Source organism: Centruroides vittatus, unplaced genomic scaffold, assembly GCF_030686945.1.
Source record: "Centruroides vittatus isolate TY-2023 unplaced genomic scaffold, ASM3068694v2 contig_717, whole genome shotgun sequence".
Lineage (NCBI taxonomy): Eukaryota > Metazoa > Arthropoda > Arachnida > Scorpiones > Buthidae > Centruroides > Centruroides vittatus.
The window spans coordinates 935,799-957,821 of record NW_027122456.1 but is presented as its reverse complement, the minus strand read 5'-3'; the positions used below and the strand labels follow the sequence as shown (position 1 = coordinate 957,821).

General features: G+C 38.8%; 1 protein-coding gene across 2 annotated transcripts in view; it reads right to left on the bottom strand.

Annotated features, from left to right (window-relative positions):
• Remo (Remoulade) overlaps positions 1-17,367 on the bottom strand; it is a 68,019-nt gene extending 50,652 nt beyond the window's left edge. The window contains exons 1-2 of one of the 2 annotated variants that reach the window (XM_067276814.1): positions 16,563-17,367; positions 1,497-1,568 (exon numbers count right to left, since the gene is read on the bottom strand). In XM_067276814.1, coding sequence (XP_067132915.1) covers positions 1,497-1,568; positions 16,563-16,774 — 284 coding nt within the window. In that variant the 5' untranslated portion in view covers positions 16,775-17,367. The remainder of the gene's footprint in view (positions 1-1,496; positions 1,569-16,562) is intronic. The other variant, XM_067276815.1, reaches the window with a different exon arrangement.
• Between the last annotated feature and the right edge of the window lie 4,656 nt (positions 17,368-22,023).

Here is a 22,023-nt window from a genome sequence, read left to right as displayed (position 1 = left end):
CGATTTGGCCCTTCTTCTTGTTTTCCTTTTCCTTTATTATGACCGTTGCCTTCTTCCTTCCGACTCGATACACCTTCGCCAGGAATTTAATCATTTCTTCCTCTTAATAAAAAGCCGGCTGGACGCGTGGCTCCTTGCCAAATCATTTCCAAATTATTCGATTTCGTCGGTGGGACCGGCTCCCTTCTCGGGCCACTGGCGAAATGCGGGCCTCCCAACGACTCGGCCACACAATAAGCGAAAACAAAAGAAATTCCCGGCGTTTTTCTTTCTTCCGGAGATCGATAAAAGCGATTAGCATATTCGACGTAAACGCCGCCAAATTTATTAAAAGCAAATTTCCATACCCCAACCGGGGAGGTTCGTTTGCTTCTTTTGGAAAATTGCGCCCGTTTCGGAATGTCTGTGTGTTCCAATTTCGCATTGGTAAATAACTGACATTATGTACCACCCCTGCGAATGCCTAAACGATCGATATCGATATACAAACAACGGATATAAACACAGATATGAACACGTGCAAACACACAGGAGCACAAGAAAATAATAGGCCTACATGTGAACAAAATAGCATAACTGAACACAAGAAAAAATCGTAAATATTGCCAGCACGCATTACACATACAAAAAAAGAACACAGATTAAGCATCTATATTTAGACATACGCGACTTTATATAGGCTGGTACTGTACAGTACATAAAACTTAAAACCGCACGATTAAATGTACGTGCCGACAGAAAAAAGACGATAGACGGGCATAAATAGGAAGGCAAATATAAAAATGCACACACGACACTACACATAAGTTACACACACGAGCGCAGTCGACGTATTAAAGTTAGTCCCGCATGCCAACAAAGTAAACACGCGACGTACAGTACGGTACAAAAGAAAAGAAAAAGGACAAACAACAGACCGGCAGCCGGACGTTTCCACATTCCCTTACTTAAAACGCGGTTTATACATTTCCCCGCGCTTATTTAATTTAATATAAACCCGATTCGATTAAAACTAAACCGAAAATAATTCGAGATAAAGAAAACGGGGGAAGATTAATTTCGGGCTTTAATATAAACAATAAGAATTGTAGAAAGGGCGCGATACTTTATAATTTATGGCGCGGTTCCCTCGGCGGGCGAAATCAATTAGAGGTGTAGAGGAAGTTGTGAAGAAGGGCGCCATCATCATTAAGGATCGTTTATAATTCTCGGCCGTCCGACGAGATCATCTTTGTCTCTCTTCATTAATTCATCCATCGAATTAACTAATCCGGCTTCGTCCATTAAAGGCGTTACCGAATCACGCGAGAATTCGGGAGAGAAGCAAACCTCCTTCCCGTCCCCCCCGGTCCAGGTGTTATTAATTTAGTCGTCCTTCCCCCCCCCGTGCACTCGGTTGCCGTTATAATTTCTTATAAAAGAGCCTTACTCTAAATTAATCTATGATTAATCTAAGAGGAAAGAAATTAAAATTTTCCACTCCTTTGTTTACTTACAGCTTAACGATGCCGGGAAGCGAAGAAAATGCGCCATATTCGATTGCGTTCAATTTGTTCTCTCGGAGGATCCTGAAAAATATCGATTGGAAATTAACTGTTTTAATTAATGCCCGGTAAATTATTCATTTATACGCGATTATCGGATTAGGATAAGGTGGTTTTGGTAGAAATGATGGTAGATATGCAGTGAAAAAATGGTGGAATAGTGGGAATATGGTGGAAAAGTAGTGGGAGTGAGGTGAAAATATAGTGGGAATATAGTGGGAGTGGGGTGGAAATATAGTGGGAATATGGTGGAAAAACAGTGGGAAAATGGTAGAAAAATAGTGTAGGAGATATACTATCGTTTAAACATATGGTTAAACACGAATTATAGGAGGAGGTGGGTGGCAAAATGGCATCTTTCTTAACCTTTGAATTAATGCCGTTTCACCGAAAGGAGCCATTAATTCGTTTATACTTTTTCCTATAATTTAAGCTTAATTTTCGGAGGAAAAAAATTGTCTCTTTGTAGGAGAACGGATGGTGCGGCCCCCTTTTAAAGTGGTGAAAGAAGAGGAATTTAGGAAGGAAGAGGGAGGAAGAGACGACGTTGAGAGGAAGAGGAAGGAGGAGGAGAGTCGACTAATTTTCTGGAAATCGAAATCTCGGTTTAATATCAATACGCGAATTTGGCCACGGGCCAACATCAATACAACGGTTTTATTTGCCAACTAATTAAGTTAATTATTCCGCCATAATTATGATATGGCTTATTTGTCGAGGATTCGCGCTTTTAATAATTAAATGACGCAAATGTCGTTACCTTATCTCCCCTCTCACGTTGGCCGAAAAGGGAAAAATCCAGCCAACTTCTAAACCCTCCGAAAATAATTATCGCTTCTCCACAGTTCCAAATACAAATATACGTATTTCTAACCTTAATATTTATATTTTAAATCGGATCAAGCGCCGATTTATCTTCTTGCCCGACTCACTTAAAGCGCGAGCAGAGTCTCATTATCCTTTTAAATTATACAATGTAACCAATTAGAATCGTCAATCTATTATCTGCGTGTGTGGCGATAGAATAAAATTGATGTATTTGTCCGTTCTCTCTCTCTCTCTCTCTCTCTATACTTTAGCCTAATTCTTCTGTGCCTCGTCACTGTAGTAACTTTCTATATGCTCGCTGTATTTAATAAGTGTAAGCACTTTTGCAACTGTGTTTGTGTGTTCTATGCCTTTGTATATGTTTAGTACCTGTGTTTCCGTGTATACGCGGGTTTATGTTTGTTTATATCTATACAAGTAAGCATCTGGATACAGTGATCACTCGATACAGCGGTTAGTCCCTGCTGTTCCTTACGTACTGTACGTGTAATGAATGAAGTTTTAAGTGTTCGATAAATCGAGTGCCCGCTTTACATTAAGCTCTCTGTATATGTATGCATTTACAGCATAAATATATATATATACTATGGTGAAAATACGGCGGAACTATAGAGAAAGTAGAGTAGAAACAGGGTCGGATTAGGGTGGAAATATGATGGATATACGCTCAGGTATTGTCGGCTCGACTTACACACACGATTAATTGTTAGTAACGCATAAAGCAACGTCTCTCGTTTTGTGCACACGCGAATCGTATTTTTTCATTCAATTATGCACGCTTCTACGTATTATTTTCCTTTCGTTCCTCGTATTAAGACACACGTGTCAAACCACAATACTATCATCGCCAACGGCGTAATTAAATAACCTAAAATTAATAGAGAATAAGCAAAATCGATGGAGGAAACGAACAAAACGTTCATTAAAGGCGGTAGACATTACAAAGAGCGATTAATTTCGACCAGCAATTAATAATTTTCGATTAATTCATAGCACATATAAACGATGTTAAAGTATTGTGTTAAAGAAGAAGAGAGAAGTAACAGCTTGCGTCGAACAATTTCGAGGTTAACCGACATCCCCTGCCACATTTCAATCGAGAGAAAAGATTCGATAGGCCAAACTGCTTGCCGTTTACACAGTAAAACCTGCGTAAGCCGGATCGCCGTTTTGGGCAGGTTTTACCGTATAAATACACACGCAGTCATCCCAATTAAAAAAAACCGCATAATTGTTGATTAAACGCTTGAAAAATTGGTGTTTTTAAATGGCGAAGGGAACGAATTTTATTTTCGTGACGCGAAATCTCATCCAATGGTTATAAAGCACAGGTTGTATGGAGTCCTTTACGACCCAGTAAACTGCCGTTTTCTATTCCACACCAGTGACAAAGGAGGCTCTCACTTACGAGTGAAGAAAGATATTTATTATATTTTTTTATGAATCGTAACAATAAATAAAATTCCATTGAATACGAATTTCATTACAATTCGTTTGCGGTTTGGAATTTTTTCGGCCATTCGTGTTGCCAAGACATTTATAACCTCCACCCTTTTATGTTAGAAAACCTGGCCGTAAACTGTACTGTACTTCGTGTATCGCTGGTTTTTCTTCAATCAAATGTATTTTTTTTCCTTTTTTTAAAATAAATTTGTGGTTATTTATGTCCCTTTTTTTATTAAAGTAAAACCACTAGACTTGTGGCACTAACTAGGCCCTGGTGCCTCTTACCAACCTCTCGCCGCAAGGGGCGAGCCTTTAAAACCCCCAAAAAATACTTAAATAACTCGACACGAGGCGTTTCTCTCGTCCAAATGTTCGGGCCCCAACTGGGCTCTAAGCTGTAAAATATAGCAGGCCCTTCCTCTCCTCCACATAGTGATAAATGCATAAATTCGAGGCCCTGGACAGTGACGAATCGTCGGATCGCGCCGCTTGAGTTTGCGTCAAAGTTTTGACGCAAACTTTTATGGAGAAAAAAAAATCTCTTGCTATTTACAATTCTTTTCGGCGAATTTTTTAACACTATCCGGAATGTATTGTTTGGTGTTTGTAATTTAGAATAACCAACGCTCGCGGCACGACTTCTGAGGATTCTCTTCACGCTTCGCCAGTCGCTTTAATCGCTTATCAAAAGTAATTCAAGGGCTTAGAATCGTTAAAAAAATGATTAATTCTCTTAATGGCAACATAAAACACAGACACAGAACAAGATTTACTTCGATAAACAGCAGAAGTTTTTACCTTCGAACCGTAGTTGATTCTATTTTTGGAGAAGGGGAAGGAAAGAGAGCGAGAGACAGCGATAGAAAGAAAAATCCTCTGGAGTAAACCGATCTTCTGCTATAAAAGTGAGTTAGATAAGTGAAGATAGTTCCTATCGTAACAATGTTTAAATTAACTTTATTTGAGCACCTACAATAAAAGCATTAACGATAACCGTATTCTTATCGGGGACTTCAGGAGGGATGTTGCAGACCTTCATAAAAAACTACAATCTGTAACCTATTTCTCAATGGGATTATCTGGTAATGGCCCGATATGATTCATTTATCTGATAATCGTATAATTCGGCAAAGTTCCCCCCCCCTTCGCTTGCAACGCGTGGAAAAATACAAAAGAAAAAAAAGACTCGCCATTCACGCTTGCAGATAATTCGTTTTGCTCACTTTTCTAATTTCTCTAGAATGAGAGGGAGGGAGAGAAGGGAGGAAGAAGAAGAAGAAGGGAAAAAAAAACTTCCCCACATAATAGTCTGAAGCAGAATGCGGGAGATTCCTCGTTACACAAATAATCTCGTCCCACAAATAGCTATGTGTCCCTCGAGATCTCGACTTCCCTTAAAGGTATAAGTTGACACTAACTGGATACGACACTATTCCTGATTGCCAGACACATCTATCTCGTTTGCTCTAGGCCCCCGAAGAACGTTACAACTTATTGGATGCTGCGATGTGACGTAACGACTTTCTGAACTCGAAAGAAAACACGAGATGGTGTTTTTTAAAACCCGTATAAAGGATAACGAAATCTTCCAAATTCGAGGTCGATCCTACGGGTTTTTGTGTGCGAGGTAACACAGTAAAAGATACAAGTTGCCTTTTTTTTTTAAACCTTTGTATGGTCGTGCCCCCTGTTAATTACTACCAGACTGGTGCAGACTTAACCATTGTTTGTTACAATGTTACGTTTGTTTGCCTATTGATAATGCCTTTGTTAACGAGAAAAGAACAATATGACTACAATTACTACCGAACAATATCAAAATAATGATCGATGAGCTTTTTATAACAGTAATAATCGAATTCTTAAGTTACGACCCGTCTGTACAGGACGATAATCGATAAATTCCCTTTCTTCAACTTCTCCAAATGGGATTTTATAAAAAGATCGAGCTTCTAAAAGATGAATCAATTGGAAATTACATCGAATTTCTGGCCTACATTCTTTTTTATTGTGACGTTTTCTTTCTGGGGGGGAACTATTTTCGCGGCGATAAATTGTGACGTAAAACACAATTAAGAAGACAACTTAGTTCTTACAAATTAGGAATTTCCGAGAGTGGTAAATTCGGAAACTTCGTTTAAAAGTAAGAGTTCTCGTGGGAAAAAATGAAAAATTACGAATTATTGGGGTAATTAGTGATTCAATTATTCTTTCTATGTGCAGTTGTGTGAAAACGTCCAATTATACAAACAGTACGATAATTAACACCGGGTTTTTTTCCCTTCGAGATAATCATAGAAAGTGCTGCGGAGTGGCTCAATTTATCTCTTTCTAATTCAGTTCTTCTTTTAAAACACTAATAATAACTTGATTATAAGTTGTGTTTCACACGAAAAATTTCGGCATCGACTAAATTTATTTGGCACTTTAATCGTAATTAAGTGGGCAAAATGGAGGCCGTTGTTGTTTCTAAAAGGGAAATACAGAAGTGAAAGAGGAGGAGGAGGAGGAGGAAGAATGGAGATAAGTATCTCGATTCGAAAATCCCACGCGAATGATCCTTTGCCCAATCGAGCCCGTAACCGTCCGTCGTTCCTTTTACGATATAAGAGTATAAAAGAGTCTCGAGAGTGTTGCGCTGCAAGCACTCTAAGTGCTTTGTTTGTGAACTGTCTTCCGATGCACTTCACTTGGCCGATCAAATTCGAACGACTAACGTCTACAAAAACACTTCTCCACACTTTGCCGTCTATTGATAAATATTCTTTTGTTCCTCGTAAATTGTGGAAGCAATAAATTTATATAATACGGTGTAATATAAACGAGCATCGCTGTTTGGAATACAGATGCTCTCTTGTAGATTGTTTCTTATCAAATGTTTCCCTATAGATATCTTCCCTGTAGATTTTACCCTTTATAGTGTTCCCTGTTGATGTTTCCCATACATTCTTCTCTGTAGATATTTCCTATTGGTATTCTCTACCAGATGTCTCCTATTGACATTCCCCGTAGATTGTTCCCTATAAACGTCTCCTATTGATATTCTTCATTGTGTGTTCCCTACTATTCATATTCCCTACATAAATCTAGATTATTCCCTATATCTCTCCCATTAATGTTCCCTAAAGATGTTTCCCATTGTTATTCCCTATAGACTATTCCTTATAGATGTTTCCCAGTGATTTTTTGTGCGTGTCAAGTAGTTAAACAAACATCTGCAAATTACATAGGTTTTTCCATTGTCGTCGGTTGTTGGATATTAAAAACAAATGTAATAATAATAATAAACAATTGTAAATAATAAATAATGAAAATAAAAAACATGGAAGCAGCCGATTTTCTACATTTTATGTAAAAAAGAAACAGAAAAATAAACAATCTACAGCTTAAATAACGAATTTAAATAGTTTTTTAATCGAAAACACTTGGTCTAACTACGTATTAAGTTTCATTCAATAAAATGTACTCTTAATTGTAAAAAGGGAGCTATTTGTTTCCTAAAAAGACCCTTTGTTTGTATACACCATAAGGAACCTTTCTTCGATAAACGTTCGGATCCTAAATGATCTCTAGATCTGTATATATCGATTTAATTTGTCCCTACGGCGAGAATTGCCCTTATTTAGGGCAATTCTCGCCGTAGGAAGTGCACAAAGACTAGCAATTGCATCCAATCGTACCGGTTCATCGAAGGACGACAGACTCTTTATCCGCAACAGCCAGACTTTAAGACACCACTGCTGATGGCATTGTCATCACGTGACCGAGAGGAGCTTAAACACCACCCCACGGGATCTTCCACCAGCACGTGTTTTACAGACCAATCTGCAAAATACGTTACGCGGATCTCGTTACTCTCCCTCAAAAAGAAAGTTGGGTTATAAGAAGCAGAAAACGGGGCTTTGGAATAAAACAATCCATAAGAGAATTAGAACCCGCTTATCTGTCGGAATCTAATTAAAATTTAACACCGGACCGAAACATTAAACGAATTATGAAAGTACAATTAAATTTACGAACTACTCTTCCTCCTCCTCCTTTTTTTTTTAATTTTGGAACGGTGCAGGGGGGATGGTCCCCGAGGCCTTCTTCGCCTCGGTGGCAAACTCTCCTCATTACGACGTTGTGTGCTTCCAATTGCGCCAAGTTACACAACGAACCGTACTAGTTTGTCAAATGACGACAAACATGCCTCCCTCTCTGTGTACACACAAAAGCAACCCGGGCAGATGTTGGATCTGTTGGCAGACGGCCCTTCACAAACCCCACCAGACAATGGACAACACACATTGTTTGTAAGAGGTTATTGTCGGCATCGTTCACTAATATTTATGTGGCATTTTGTCGGTCTGAAAACGTTGTTAGAGGCTAAGAAAAAGAAAAAAAATAGCATTCTATAAGGGGGGGGGTTAGACTAAAATCCCCGATATTTTCCCCAATTTATCATTGAGGTTCTTCTGAGCCACAATTGCCGCTACGTATTTACGGAATTAAAATAGTATTGTGATAGCGGGAAATTAACACAAGCCAGCCAATTAGCGTAGAGATAAGCATCCATTAACCAATCGTAAAGCAGGAAAAAAATGCCGGTAATTAACGTAAGAAATAGGAAAACGATGCCGACCGCCAATCAAAATGGAGAAACAAATCAATATCCAATCACAAAAGATAAAAAAAAAATTATTCAATCGTAAAAGAAGGGGGGAGAGGAACTAGTGACCAATCTCAGAACGGATAAAGAATACATTAACCAATCCCAGAAAAGAAAACAAAGTAATCAATCGTAACAGAAAATAATTATCGAGTTACGTAAGCATCGTAACGATTTTTTTTCGATCGAATTTCGTGGAATCTTAAAAATAATTCTGTGTTCTTTTTTTGTGTGTGTGTATTTGTGTGACTCACACTACTTTCAATTACCGTTTCTACGCCACGTTTCGACAGTACATTAACCGGTCATTCGCTTTAAGGTTATCTCATTCGGGGTACGTAACACGTTCGCATCCGAACCACACCCTGGCATAAACGGCGAGTGACGTCACAATGGATTAAGTCGGAGGCAAAAAAGTCGATGCACCCCCCCCGACTACGCCGCATCAATTGAAAGGGAAGTTAGACAACATCCAGAGATGAAATATCGAGAAAAATGATTAGGGATTTATCGCCATTCGAATGGGGATTTATGAGCAATCGCTCGTGTTTACGTCACACGGGGGATAAAAGTCTTTTTAGACTCCTTTCTAAATCTTCATTAACTAGAAATTGCCGGAGTCCGGTGAAGAATGATAAATAATCTTTCTTTAATTCGAAGCGTGGGTGGCGAAACCCGGTTACAACTGGCGCGAAAAAGTGGAGTAGGTCCACAAATTCATGGAAGTTGCGCGAGATATTTAATTAATGCGGTTTGGGGGGCGATCGATGCCCGATGATTCGAGCGTTTTCCAGTTCTATCCCCAGTTAATTTAAGTAGAGTCAACTTTTGTCTTCTACTCAGAGAAGAGTCAAGTCGATCGACACCAGAAAAAAAAGGCCAAACACGACTTCTCTATAATGGAATTAATCCCCCCTTCTAAGTGGGGATGAATGACGTGGGGTCGGGGTTTAAGCGGATTAAATAAGTATTCTTAATGCCTTTTTATTATGTCTCTTGGAGAATTTCTCGCGGAAAATGCTTGAAAATTATTAAATTTCAATCGATGAAGACGTTTCCAAAGGGTGCTTAAAGATTCTACTTGTCATTTCGGGGGGGTGATTTGTCCACGGCGCCATTTTGATCCGGATTAAAAAATTTTTTTCTGTATGTTGATAAGCTAAGCTCCAGCGAATTTTCTAATCTTTGCAAACGTTAACTTGCATCAATTTACGCATACGAATGAAGCCAAGGGTACCACCGTGGTGACTAATACTTTGGTTTCCCAATAGGCTGTCAGCGCGTGACGTAAACCCAATGCTGGTATAGAAATTTCGTGAGGAAATTCAAGTACGGCAATAAAATTCTCTCAGTAAATCTTATTTTCTTACTCTCCTCTAAACGTGAGATAATGGAGATTTATTTATTCGTGGAAAACCTCCGTTATATACGATCTTCTTCCTTAATTCCTTTATTTTAATCCGGAATTTATCCCTTTAAATGATGACAATTATTGTCGCGTGCCTTTCTTATATTTTAGGTTATAACGTAAAAGGTGGGCGAAGTACGAAAGGGGTAAAACGATGAATAAACCGCCCGAATAAATTAGCTTGGTAAACTAAGAACGTGGTAAATTGCAGCCATAAATTACGTTAATTGTCTGTACAGTGAAGTACAGTGTATACACTAATGGGTAGACTTTTCGTAAATTTCGCAAGGAATCCTGTACACGGGGCCGCGTGTATGAGTGTATACATGTACACGTGTATGTGGATACTGTGCACAGTACATGTATTGATATATGTAGACAGAATGAGCCAAACAAAACCGAGGAAATAAAAATCGCGTGGGCACGTTCGTGGCACGCAGTCCTGCCACCAAGTACCTCAGTATTTTTGGAAACCCGGACACAGTGGCAAAGTCCACGTGGTATCTACATTCTGAGTTAATTCTTTAGTATACACGGCCGCGTGATTAATTACTAAATTTAAGTAAATTGGCCACATTCAGACAACTTAATAAATCTTTAATGAAGAATTCGCCGACAGAAAATTTCAGAATTAAAAAAAGTATATATTATCTTATGCCGAGGTAATAATGACAAATTCCACGTTTCTTTCCTCATTTCCCATCACGTGATCAATTAGAAACAATAGCGAAAGGACGCAATGAAATTTTTATTACAAAAGAAGAGCGAGAAAATGCATTTTTCTAATTATAATTTACTTATTTATTGCCACAATCTAAAGAATTTAACCTAACAATTGCGAGAAAAGCACCTGTTTCGCATTAACAGAAAAAGAAAATAAAGGTAAATATTTCTGCGCTGACGTAATTAGTCCGTAAAAATGGCAAAAAATGCCTGCCTGTCGTGGGAATTACAGGGCATAAATACCCTGTAATTTCCACGACAGGCAGATAATTCCGTATGTATATGTAGCTAGCGTGACCCTTAGTAATAATATATACACCAAACTTCTCTAGTTTTGTACAACTAGAAGTAATACTGTCCCTACAGGGTGCTTTAAAAACGTGACGTCAACACTAATATGAAAGTATATCCTGTGCACGAGGTCACAATCCAATTGTAATTATCAAAAATGAAACGTAAGGCCCTAATACCGCTGTAGCCTACTGTTCTGGGGAACCCGGGAATTTTTCGGTTGGGCCAGGCCCGTAATGACCCCTCTAAAGAGGCCTTTTTAGTGCTCACGGGACGAAGAGTTAACAAAATAAAATTACTCCTGTAGCAATGATAGCACGCGAGTGTTAACACTTTCTGCAGCACCCTACGGAGCACCCTGTAGGGTGCTGCAAAAAGTGCAAGGAAACTACAGCATGAGAATTTCATAAATTGCTCCCGAAATTTTCGTAAGGAAGGAACCGGAGCTAGTAAAATGCGCCCGAAAGTTAACCCCGTTGTACGAGCGCAGACAAATTACTGTAACATTACCAAATTTAATGCATAAATTACCAAGAAAACACAACAGTTTCCGACAAGAACGATGCGGAAACACTCGCGGTTTTCTCTCAATATTAATCTTATTAGACACGTAAATAATTTATAAACTGCAAGACGTTTATTTACGCCATTAACCGGGGGGAGAAGGGGTATTACGGAGTGACGTAATAAACTGCAAAACGTAGCTCATACGGAAGATTCGGAACGTGTTAAAGATTCGTTTAGAATAAATCTCCCTTCCGTCGTTTAATCTAATCTTTAGTACTTCGGTGAGTTTGCTCGATAAATATCTTTACACTAAATTACAAACAGAGTAATAAAATCACAGATGTATAACCTACTTTAAACGTTCTTGCGGTATTTTCGACTTATCTTAACGTAATTGCCTACGTAAACATTAAATAAACCTAATATTATACAGGCTTACGACATAAAATTAGATTACAACTACGCTACAATCTACCCTTTCGAATAACGTGTGCCGGTCGGGTCCCCCTTTACTTACAAAATTTACATCCTGCACGCGCTTTACTGGGTCGAAACCTGACCCTCCATACGTGCGGAGGACCGAATTACAAAAATTAGAGTTTTATAGAAAGAAATCTGTAAGTAGGATACTGTTAATCCCGGACAAAAATCCGGACGACCGTATAAATCGTGGCTTGTGTTGAACCAGGTGTGCATAGGATTTGGCCACGTAATATATTTTCGGTCAACACAGTCTCGAAAATCTGTACACGGTTGGCCTGTAAATAACTTACTGTTAATAATTTTGAAATCCTGGACAAAATCCCGGACAGCCGTATAAATCCTGAACTGTATGGCAAGGCTGTGCACGTGCCAGGTGTGCACAGGATTTGGCCACGTGATATCTTTGTTTTCAGTCCATTTCCTTTACTACACAAGGCTGAGCAGAAATCCTTAGGGGGTTACACGAAGAAAATTATAGTTTTACGGACTTTAAGAGAGAATTTATAAGGGGTTACATTATATATTCTGTTCTTTAAATTTAAATTTTTAGTTATATTCCACACCCGTACACGGTTTTAAGCAGAGTTTTTAATGATTGTTTTAAAAATGGCGGCGGCGAAAGTGGGATTACACAAAATGCGATGGGGGACGAGAGAAGAAATTTCCAGTTAAACAACCAAAAATAAATTAAAATAAAATATTTGTTACATCTGTCCATGCCGTTTATCGATCGATTCATTGTGAGAAAGGTAATCGATATAAACACAAAAATATAAACCTATCCGATGGCCGTCTGTATGTCGGAAAGATTGCAATTAAAAACCATCCTTTTTTAAATAAATCCGCGCCAAAATTACGCATCGTTGGGTTAGGATAGCGGCGAGAATTTCAATTTCTTCCATACTTTCCAATGACAATTAATAACTGGCCAGAAATTCTTCTTCAAAGGCGGAATTTCTCAGGAATTTCTCAAGTTGTAATTGTTTGACCTCGTTAATAATGCCGAGACGTCGGAACTTAGAAATCGAAACTAGGATGGAACCACCCCTAAGTTTCGTAGGAAGTGGCGCATTTAGAAACGTGGCACCCCCGGGCCCACGATACCAATGCGCCCCCCCAAATAAGGCCACTTTTGCACCGAACGACTATTTTATATTCGGTAATAAATGTACTTTTTACATATCGAAAGGGGAAAAGGGCGCTGCCGTCGAAAACACGAAAAACCCCTTTATTAATTGTTTATACGCAGAATTATTTCATTGTTATTGTTATCACTTTGAATCTTTGCACCTCCGGCGAAGTTACGTGGCCATTAGGCCCACTAACCGGGCCTACTGGGAAATCCGCCAGTGTTCGTATTCTTTAGGTTTGGACCGTTAGACGGGCGCATAAATTGAAACACAGTAAACACACATTGGTGTATATCGGTAGGGTGGAGCCGATCGTCCCCTAGAGTTCGATCGACCAGCGAACGACTGGATAGCAGAAACACGCAAAACATCTTAAGTGTAAATATCTTTCTGCTTTTTCTGTTTAAGATGTTTTCGGTGCTGGGCCACATAAAACATTCTTCGACTATTTTTGTCAATGTCCAGGCATTAAAAAAAAAGGAAAAAAGTACCGTCACTTCTAAGATTGGCACACACGAGAATACAGAAAACGCGCGGAAATATACACAAGATGCTAAACTGATGTACAGAAAATACACAGGAATTCTGTTAGAAGCATACACATGAATTGTTAGTTAGACGCAAGTATACACAGGAATTCTATTAGAAGCATATTTGGGAATTCCGGCTGTATGAGAGAATTCACACTTGTGTACACAGGTAGGGGGCCAACTGGCCGCGGTTCGGAGGTTATTGCGCGTATAGAAAAAAGTTCGCGAAAAAGTGGAGGGTGGAGTTTCCTCCGTACACGGACACAGAAATGCCAGATTATTTCGAGGGTGTACGGGAATACGTACAGTACAAAGGCGGACACACGAGAATTCTGACAGTAATATATAGATAAAGAAATGTCACTTTACTCACAGACGGGCGATTAAATGCGGAGAGAGAGAGAGAGAGAGAGAGAGAGAGAGAGAAGAAAAATACATTAGACAAGGAAGAAATTTTAAAATTTTTAAGCGATCGCTTAAAATTTCTTTCACGGAAATGACAATTTTAAGCGCTCTCCGAAGGAATTCCGCATTAGAAAAACACAGAGAGGAAGGGGAAAAAAAAGAAAGAAACGTTTTGCATTTTGATTTATTTTTGTCTTCGTATCGACCGGAAACGCTACATTTACTAAATAAGTAAATAATAATAAATAACCCACCAACATCGGATACATTCATTCTGGGAAAAAATAAATAAAAAAGAAAATCAAAATCGAAATTTTAACCGCAAGACCCCGGGAATAGAATCGAGAAGAAATGATAAATTTAATTTCATACTCACTTAAAGAATGGAAAGAAACGCCTCAGGAATTCCAATTTACGGGGGGGCAGACAATACGTATATATAATAATAATAATAATAATAATAATGCCCGAAAAAAGTCGTCAGTACCGCATTTAACCCATTTAATGAAAAAAGAAATTTTAATTGCACCCTCAAGGCCGCACGATTACCATTACTTTCGGCGGTGCCCGGCGTCATAATTACTTTATTGTTTTAAAAGATTTTTTCGGCGTTCGTCCGTCGACCTGCCCGTTTCTAACCGTTAAGGAAACCTCGAGAGGGGGGGGAGGGAGAGACACTCTCTTTTCTGACGAAATTCAATCCGTTGTTCTCTCTTGCCTGCAAACACTAAAGGCACTTTTATGCCTAGGTAAAAAGAATGAAGTAAGATATTCCGATCAATTTTTCGCTCGCTTTCCGTCTGTCGACCGTGAAGAATTTTTCTGCTGGCCGTAAAATCATAATGGGACGATCTCGAGAATGGGAGAAAATCGAGATGACATTTCGTCCCCCTCCTTTCTTTCTTCCTTTTTTTTCCTCTAGTATTATCTAGGCAGGAAATATTTATTGTATCCGGTGTATCGAGTTTTCCACGTTCGATAAGTGGAACAATTATTGTAGGTAACGTAGAAACGTTCGAGTTACGCACACTTCGAATCCAAGAAGTGTGATTTCACACGCGTAAAAAACACAATACGAGCCAGCGTACACTACTGCTACTTGTTAGAATGCACAATAGTCGCAAAATCGGTGCTAAAATTACTTGAAAAAGTAAAGAAACTAACAGAAAATATAATATACACGCATAAAATGACACCAGCGCTGACAAAACACATATTGGAACACTCTACATTCCTCGTTTCGTCAACCGAAATAATCCTATTTATAAACTCTCCCGAAGCGACTAAAATTACTTTCCAGCATAATATAAATACCACGAAAAAATAATAAATTATAATTTCGTTTATATTAGTTTTATTCGACGTGCCACAAATAAACGGTCCCGAGCGAGTTTACAAATTAATTATTATTATTTTTAAATATTTAAACGTACGAAACGTCTAGGAAAATAGGTTAGATGTGGCACTCCTTTGACTAAAAAGAAAATGTCCGAATATGTCCGAATAAACCGTGATGCGCGTGCAAAGTCAGGCCAGTTGGCCTCTTATACTATTACAATTAAAATATATTTTATACAAGTCACGAAACGGAATAAATTTTAAATAAAAAAAGGAACAAATCTCGACCACCCCCCCATTCCATTTCTCTGTTTCTACCTTGTAAAGATCCTGATTGAAAATTAAGGAACGGAAATCTAGAAAAACGCTGCTAGAATAAATCAATGGATAAACTAATATTTCTGGAAGCCATTCACTCGATTCCTTTGTCATAAAATAAATTTATGGCCCGCGCCGTGGGTAATTAATTATAAAAAAATTATCACGTCACACAGAATTTTATTAAGTAAAATATTTTTAAAAAAAACACGTGTGACGTCACGTTTCGTTTAAAGAAGTTCGATTTTTAACGCCGTCCCCCCACGGCTTTCGAGTGACGAACCTCGAGAGCCGATGGTTTTAAAACTTGTGTGACGAAATGTAAATTCTACGTCGACTCCACCTCTTTATGAGTCCATAAAATAAAAGGGGGAGCGTTCTCCAACTTCCACCCCCTCAAACCCTACATTCGAGGGGGCGCGGGTATTGATTTCGTTATGGTTAACGGCCTGGTTCGTTCGAAAAATTGATCCGCTTCGAATTAAATCCACTAAAACTCGGGGGCATTTATCAGTCGGGGCGAAGTGACATTCGGATCACGAACCGGCGATTTTTATGTACAGTTTTATGTACGACCCTCTTTAGAGATTGGCAATCCCGAAAGAGGTTGGTCAGACCTCCACCCACAGTTTTAAAACCCGGTTTCCACTTCCGTTTCTAGGCGGGGGGAGGAAAAACACGTCTTCTCGACCAACGCCGAACATAATTCCTCAACTATTTTAGCCCATAATCTTGGCTAACGGGCAATTATCCAAAGTTAATGGTCCCTAGACAAAAATAAGCCGAAACGGCGGGGCTCTAACGTAATTAGAACTATAAATCCCCCTCACATCTATGGCAACTCGTAGATATCTGGGTCAAGGAGATGAGTTCTCGAACGCTCCCGAACGGGGTCTAATTACAAATATTTTAATCTTAAAAGAAAAAAGAAATAGGAGAAGAATAAAGGGCGTTACTTACAGATAAATGGTATCCCGTGGCATTTCTTCTAAAAGAAAATCCCCGACGGAAGTGACGTCGGTCATGGCACAAGTGATGCGTTGTCCTAATTTGATCCTGTCCGGCGTCCGCGACTTGATGGGTCCACATTTGCAAACGGAGGGGCAAGCCACCACCTCGTACGACAGCGTAGACACAAAAACGGCGTATGCCAACGCGTAGAAGGCGCCCATATTCACGTCGAACGCGTACAGGGGTCAAGTATTAAACATGGATTTCGGGCGCACGGTTTCCCGTTAATCGACGCACGCAAACAAAAGACTCGCCGGTGAGTTCACGGTGTCAAGGTTGAAAACCTGGTCCGAATCAATTATTCAAAAAAACACACACACACAAACCTGAATGACGTCGGGGGAGAAAAAAGGAAGCCGGTGTTCAGAAACGTCGGTGCAAAAAGTTTCTTGTCATGGCCCGCCGTCGTTTTGTCAACAAAGGTTCTTAACCTTGCAGAAAAGAATTTTTTGTTTGTGTGTTACATCGTTTGTTGGCTGATAGTTGGCTCCCAGTCTATTGTCCGACATTATCCACTTCACACTCGGATATCTTATCAGGTGTTACGAAACAGATACATCACGGACGATCTCAGATAAAGTACATTAGTCCTACGTCGAACGTTAACGTCACGACCAGCGACTCGCACGACGCATTCTCTGCCATCTTGGCTCTCGGAAGCACTTCACTCTCCCTTTATCTGATTGGCTCCCGACCGTTCGCGGCCACAGGCATTACGCTATTGGAGCCAAATATATATATTCGCACGTGAACTTCTCGACTCTGCCTTCCCTTTTTTCACGCGCAAATAAATAAATAAATAAAATGCGGCCCTCTCCTTCTCTCCCCCCGTAATACACGAACGTAAACAATTAATAATTATTACTGTTAACACACATTAAACTTCTTTTGTGTTTATTACAATTAAAAACCTAATCACGTGTGTGTGCGTAGGCGTGTATCTGTCCTTATCTCTATTAAAGTACGCTTAAAGACGAGTAAATACGCAAGTTTGCGCGTTGTATAACTTATTTACGTAACGCGTTACGCGCTCGTATATCAGACGTGGCGTAGTCTGTACGTGTGTAAATGTACCACACTTTCCGTAAACGAATACGGAGGTGTGCGTAACAACAATTTTTAAGAGAGTCAATGCGTTACATTAAACACCAGAAAGGATGTTACGATACACTCGACCGACACACTATATTTAGCAACGTCATTTAGTTATTCATTGCTCTAATACGTCAATGTCGATTACTTGCAAGCGAAGTAGTGTGTACCGCAAAACTAACTTCTGTAAACTCTCGTGTACTCTGGCAACAGTACGAACAATTGGATTTATCGAATTTATCTGTATTAAAATTCTTACTCGGTATTGTCATTTGCATTATAAGATTTTTCGGTCCCGTTACGTATGGTTAGTCACGGAAAGTTCGTAGATACTAAGTACAAACGAGCCCTATTGATCCGTATTATTACGAATCCTTGCAGCACACGACTCCATTTTTTTTTAATACTTTTTTTAATTCTTTCGGCCTTCTAACTTAATTAACACGTGTTAGAAACCTTCAGGCATGTGAATTTAAAAGTTTATTTTTTAATTAATTCTACCCTTTTTCGTTTATACCGAAAACACGATTTAATTTTTTTTTTTCTCTCTCTCTCTCCCTCCCTCTGCAATAACAATGGAGACGTCAGGAGGAAGCTTTCTTTTTTATTATTTTTTTCGGCTTTCACGTCTCGATTCTGCATTTCTGCACAAACCGATAATCTAATGTTTATTTTAATCTTCCTCCCGAATTTTTTTTGGTCCATAAACACAACAAACAATTAAAAAAAATAAAGAATAATGCAAATATAACTCTCGTAAAGACTCAATTAAGCGACCATTTTGAGACGACGCACCACGTTTTAATCCCCCCTTTCTCCGTTTTAATAATTTAAATATTATTTCGTCGGCATGGAATATAATTAAAAAAAAAAACAAAGGATAATTTCCCTATTTACTCGGTTAATGTAAAGTATGTCTTTCCACTTTAATATTTACATTATAATACGGGAGAGAAGGGAAGTAAAACGGACATTAATCATCCCCGACTCACCTAATGAATATTCATAAACCGATTGTTCCTTTTGTGAAAACACAAATGTTTAATATTGTTTCTTACCAAAGGATCATTCTTTAAGTTATTAACTATCACGTCACAATCTGGAAAACACAGGGACTTCTACCAATACAAATCGTCTTGTATCATTAACCCGAAACGATTAAAAAGTAAACACATGAAAAATGATAAAGTAGCTTTAATGATCCTCGGAGGAAAGAAAAGGTAACGAGCTGAAACTTTTTCCCTCTTATTTTTTCTCGTATGAAGTCTTATTCTCCGCTCTTATCTTCGTCCCCCCGCGGCTAACTTCTCGTGTTGAATCACGTGTTTCCGAAGCGAAAAGGGGCCCCTTTCCGCCATCTGGTGCGTGTATCGGGAACGTCGATTAGGCCCAATCTCGCGCGCGCCGACCTCGCTGGCGGGGTGAAATTTTTCGAAACACGGAAACACACCATTCGCTTGATCATAGTAAAATGTCAACTCCGTTACCGGATGGGAAACGATCAATTTGTTAAATTATCAATTTTGCCCATCCGCTGCCACCGGCGAAACAAACCTTAATATTAAAATAATTTTCGACTTATTCGCGTTTAAATCGGTAAACAAGGCTAACACGCCATCTTATCTCTCGTGTTATACCCAATGCCAAACTTTAGAAGAGGGGGGAACAAAATACAGGAGGTAAGAAGAGAGCCGAGCTGTGATTTATGAACTCTTAACCCGGTTTTTTTTCGTATTTTACATGATAAATATCTGTCGTTTAGCTTGAAAAACCCGAAATAAAAATAAAAAAAAACGCCGAACCCTCATTTTTACCGTTTAAAATATACGAGAACCGAACCCGCGCCTTTCGTGTTACACGTAAGCGCGCATACACGCGTACGGATTTGAGCGTAAAAGCGAAAGTTTTCGCATTGCGCGCTGGTATACGAACCTGAAAGGCGTGGGTTCGGTCCTCGTGTTTTAATCTGCGGCTAAATAAAACACTACGGGATTCGAGCGCGATAACATTTGTTTATTTACACCGAAGACATTTATTTGAAGTGTTTTTATAAATATTTACAAGTGTTTAAGTAATATTTATATAAGAAATTTAATCAAAAAGAAAGTATTAATGCATCATCATCCCCAGAAGGACTAAAATACATTTTCTTAAGTCCCTTTGATGGACGCGCGTGCGGGTGTTTTTTCTATTTTTCGTAGTGTATCCGCCATTCCCAAGTCGCAGGACTTCTCTAAGAGATTATTAAAATGCCTCAAAGGAGGGGGAAACACTAATTTTTAAACAGAAAAATTAAATACCAGACTTTAGATTGCATTTGTTCCTTAAGTACCGACGAATTGTTCGTTTGAATATTTAAAAAAAACGAGGGAATCAATGCGGCATTTAGACTGGTTAAGTACAGATACAACGTTTTTTAGTACTTTCAAAACGTTTTTACGGTGCCTAATTTTAAAAATAACGAAGAAAAATTATATTTTTGGCTGTTTTCGGGGGGGGGGTAAACTTCAACAAAACAGAGTAGGATTTCGTGCAAAAACATTTATGTAAAATATATACGTTGTTACGCTTGTATTTACATTTCTCTGTTCTTATCTAGAATTAGTGAAGGTGAGGCGAATTGTTTCGCGCGGTTTTTTCGTCTTTCCAATACGGTCGAACCTGTAAACGACGGACACTGACGAGAGCGTATAACGCGGCCGTTGTTCGTAGGTCAATCTAGGAGGAGGGAGAAGAGACGACGTTTAGGAGTGCCACCTTTGTGAGACGGCCACTGGACTATGCGAAATTACACTTTAAAAAACTACGAAAGAATGAAGCCGCGATCAAAAATTGAAAAAAATTAAGTAAAATTCGTCGGAAAAACAGAAAAGGGGGAGTGTCGACGAGTGTCCCTTTTGTTCTCTAACAAAAGCACACGTCGACATCCCTCTAACAAATTTCGCGCGGGAAGATTTGCATTTTACTAACTTTGAAACTCGTGGTTCTGTTTAATAACAAAGTTTAAAAGTTATTCCGTTAATTAAGAATTTTTTAACTGATAAAAACTTTATCCCTCTTACCTTTTTCTTCTTTACTATTTTATTTAAAGCCTAATGAAAAATTTAGGCCTCATTTATCAATCAGACCCAACGTCACGAGTCGCGTGACTATTCAAGTATCAGCAATAAACCCACACTTTAAACACTAAAAATAAAAAATAAACAGAAATTCCTCTGTTTATTCGGGATTTTCTCACTCCCTTTTTTTAAAAAAAAAAAGAAAAATATAATGAATTCATTGTCGAAAGTGAAATTAAAAAAAGGGGGAAAGGAAGAGGAGGAAAAGGAGGAGAAATTTTCCGAGATACGTCATCGACTTTCCCTTTTTTTTTCTTTGTGTCGTATTCCCTCAGGTGAAATTAAACTTTCTTATCTGAGTTTATTTTAATCCGGATTTAGATGGGTGCAAGTTATTCTTATTATTGACTCTCTGGTGTTCTTCGTTTGCCAAGTATCTAAATTAATTGAACGGTTTGAATGGCATCGATTCAATTTATAAAGTATTAAAGTTTGATAAATAAGAAGGGAGGTGGGGAAGAAGGGGGAGGATAAAAAAAAGAAGGAAAAAGTTATCAACGCTCTTTCGATCTGCAGTTAAGCAAATAAAGAGTTTGGCTTGGCTAAGATAACAATACGAAGCGAGAACCTTCTTTACTCGCTGGATCTAAAATCAATCTTATTGAACGAAGTTTTGCCGACAGCTGTGATAAATGGTGAAGAGCACATTTCCAAGATGTAGGCCTTTATCCGTTAAATTATATCTTTATCTGCCAGACAACTATACTTTCGTGTAAACACAACCTCTATAAAACGTTATAATTTCCCGCTTTCTCCGTCCGTCTCCATTAAAACGAGGAAGGCGCTCTTCTGAATAAATATCCCGGCGCCAAATCTCCCCCTCCCGAAAAAAAACATGAACTTTCTAAAATTTAATTTAGTTTAATTAAGATGCGCGAGTTTCGAAACACTTCGATTAATTCCTGATGTATTTTTTCTCCTGTTTTCACACAGCCAGAGTTGAAGAAAGCGTGTATACTATGCTCCTGTATTTGTGTACCCGGACTTGTGGGCCTAAGCTGTGAGGCGTAAGAGGCCCTTCCTGTCTAACGGATAACGATACATATGAAAATCTGAGGCACCGAGCTGTAGATTGGTAACGCTAGGCCCTAATCCGTATAGCTTACGTATTCCGCATTGTTTTGTACGCACGTATTTTTTGGGCTTTTTAATCTGTTTAATGGGCAAAAATAATTCATTTCTGTCGATGAAATGTAATT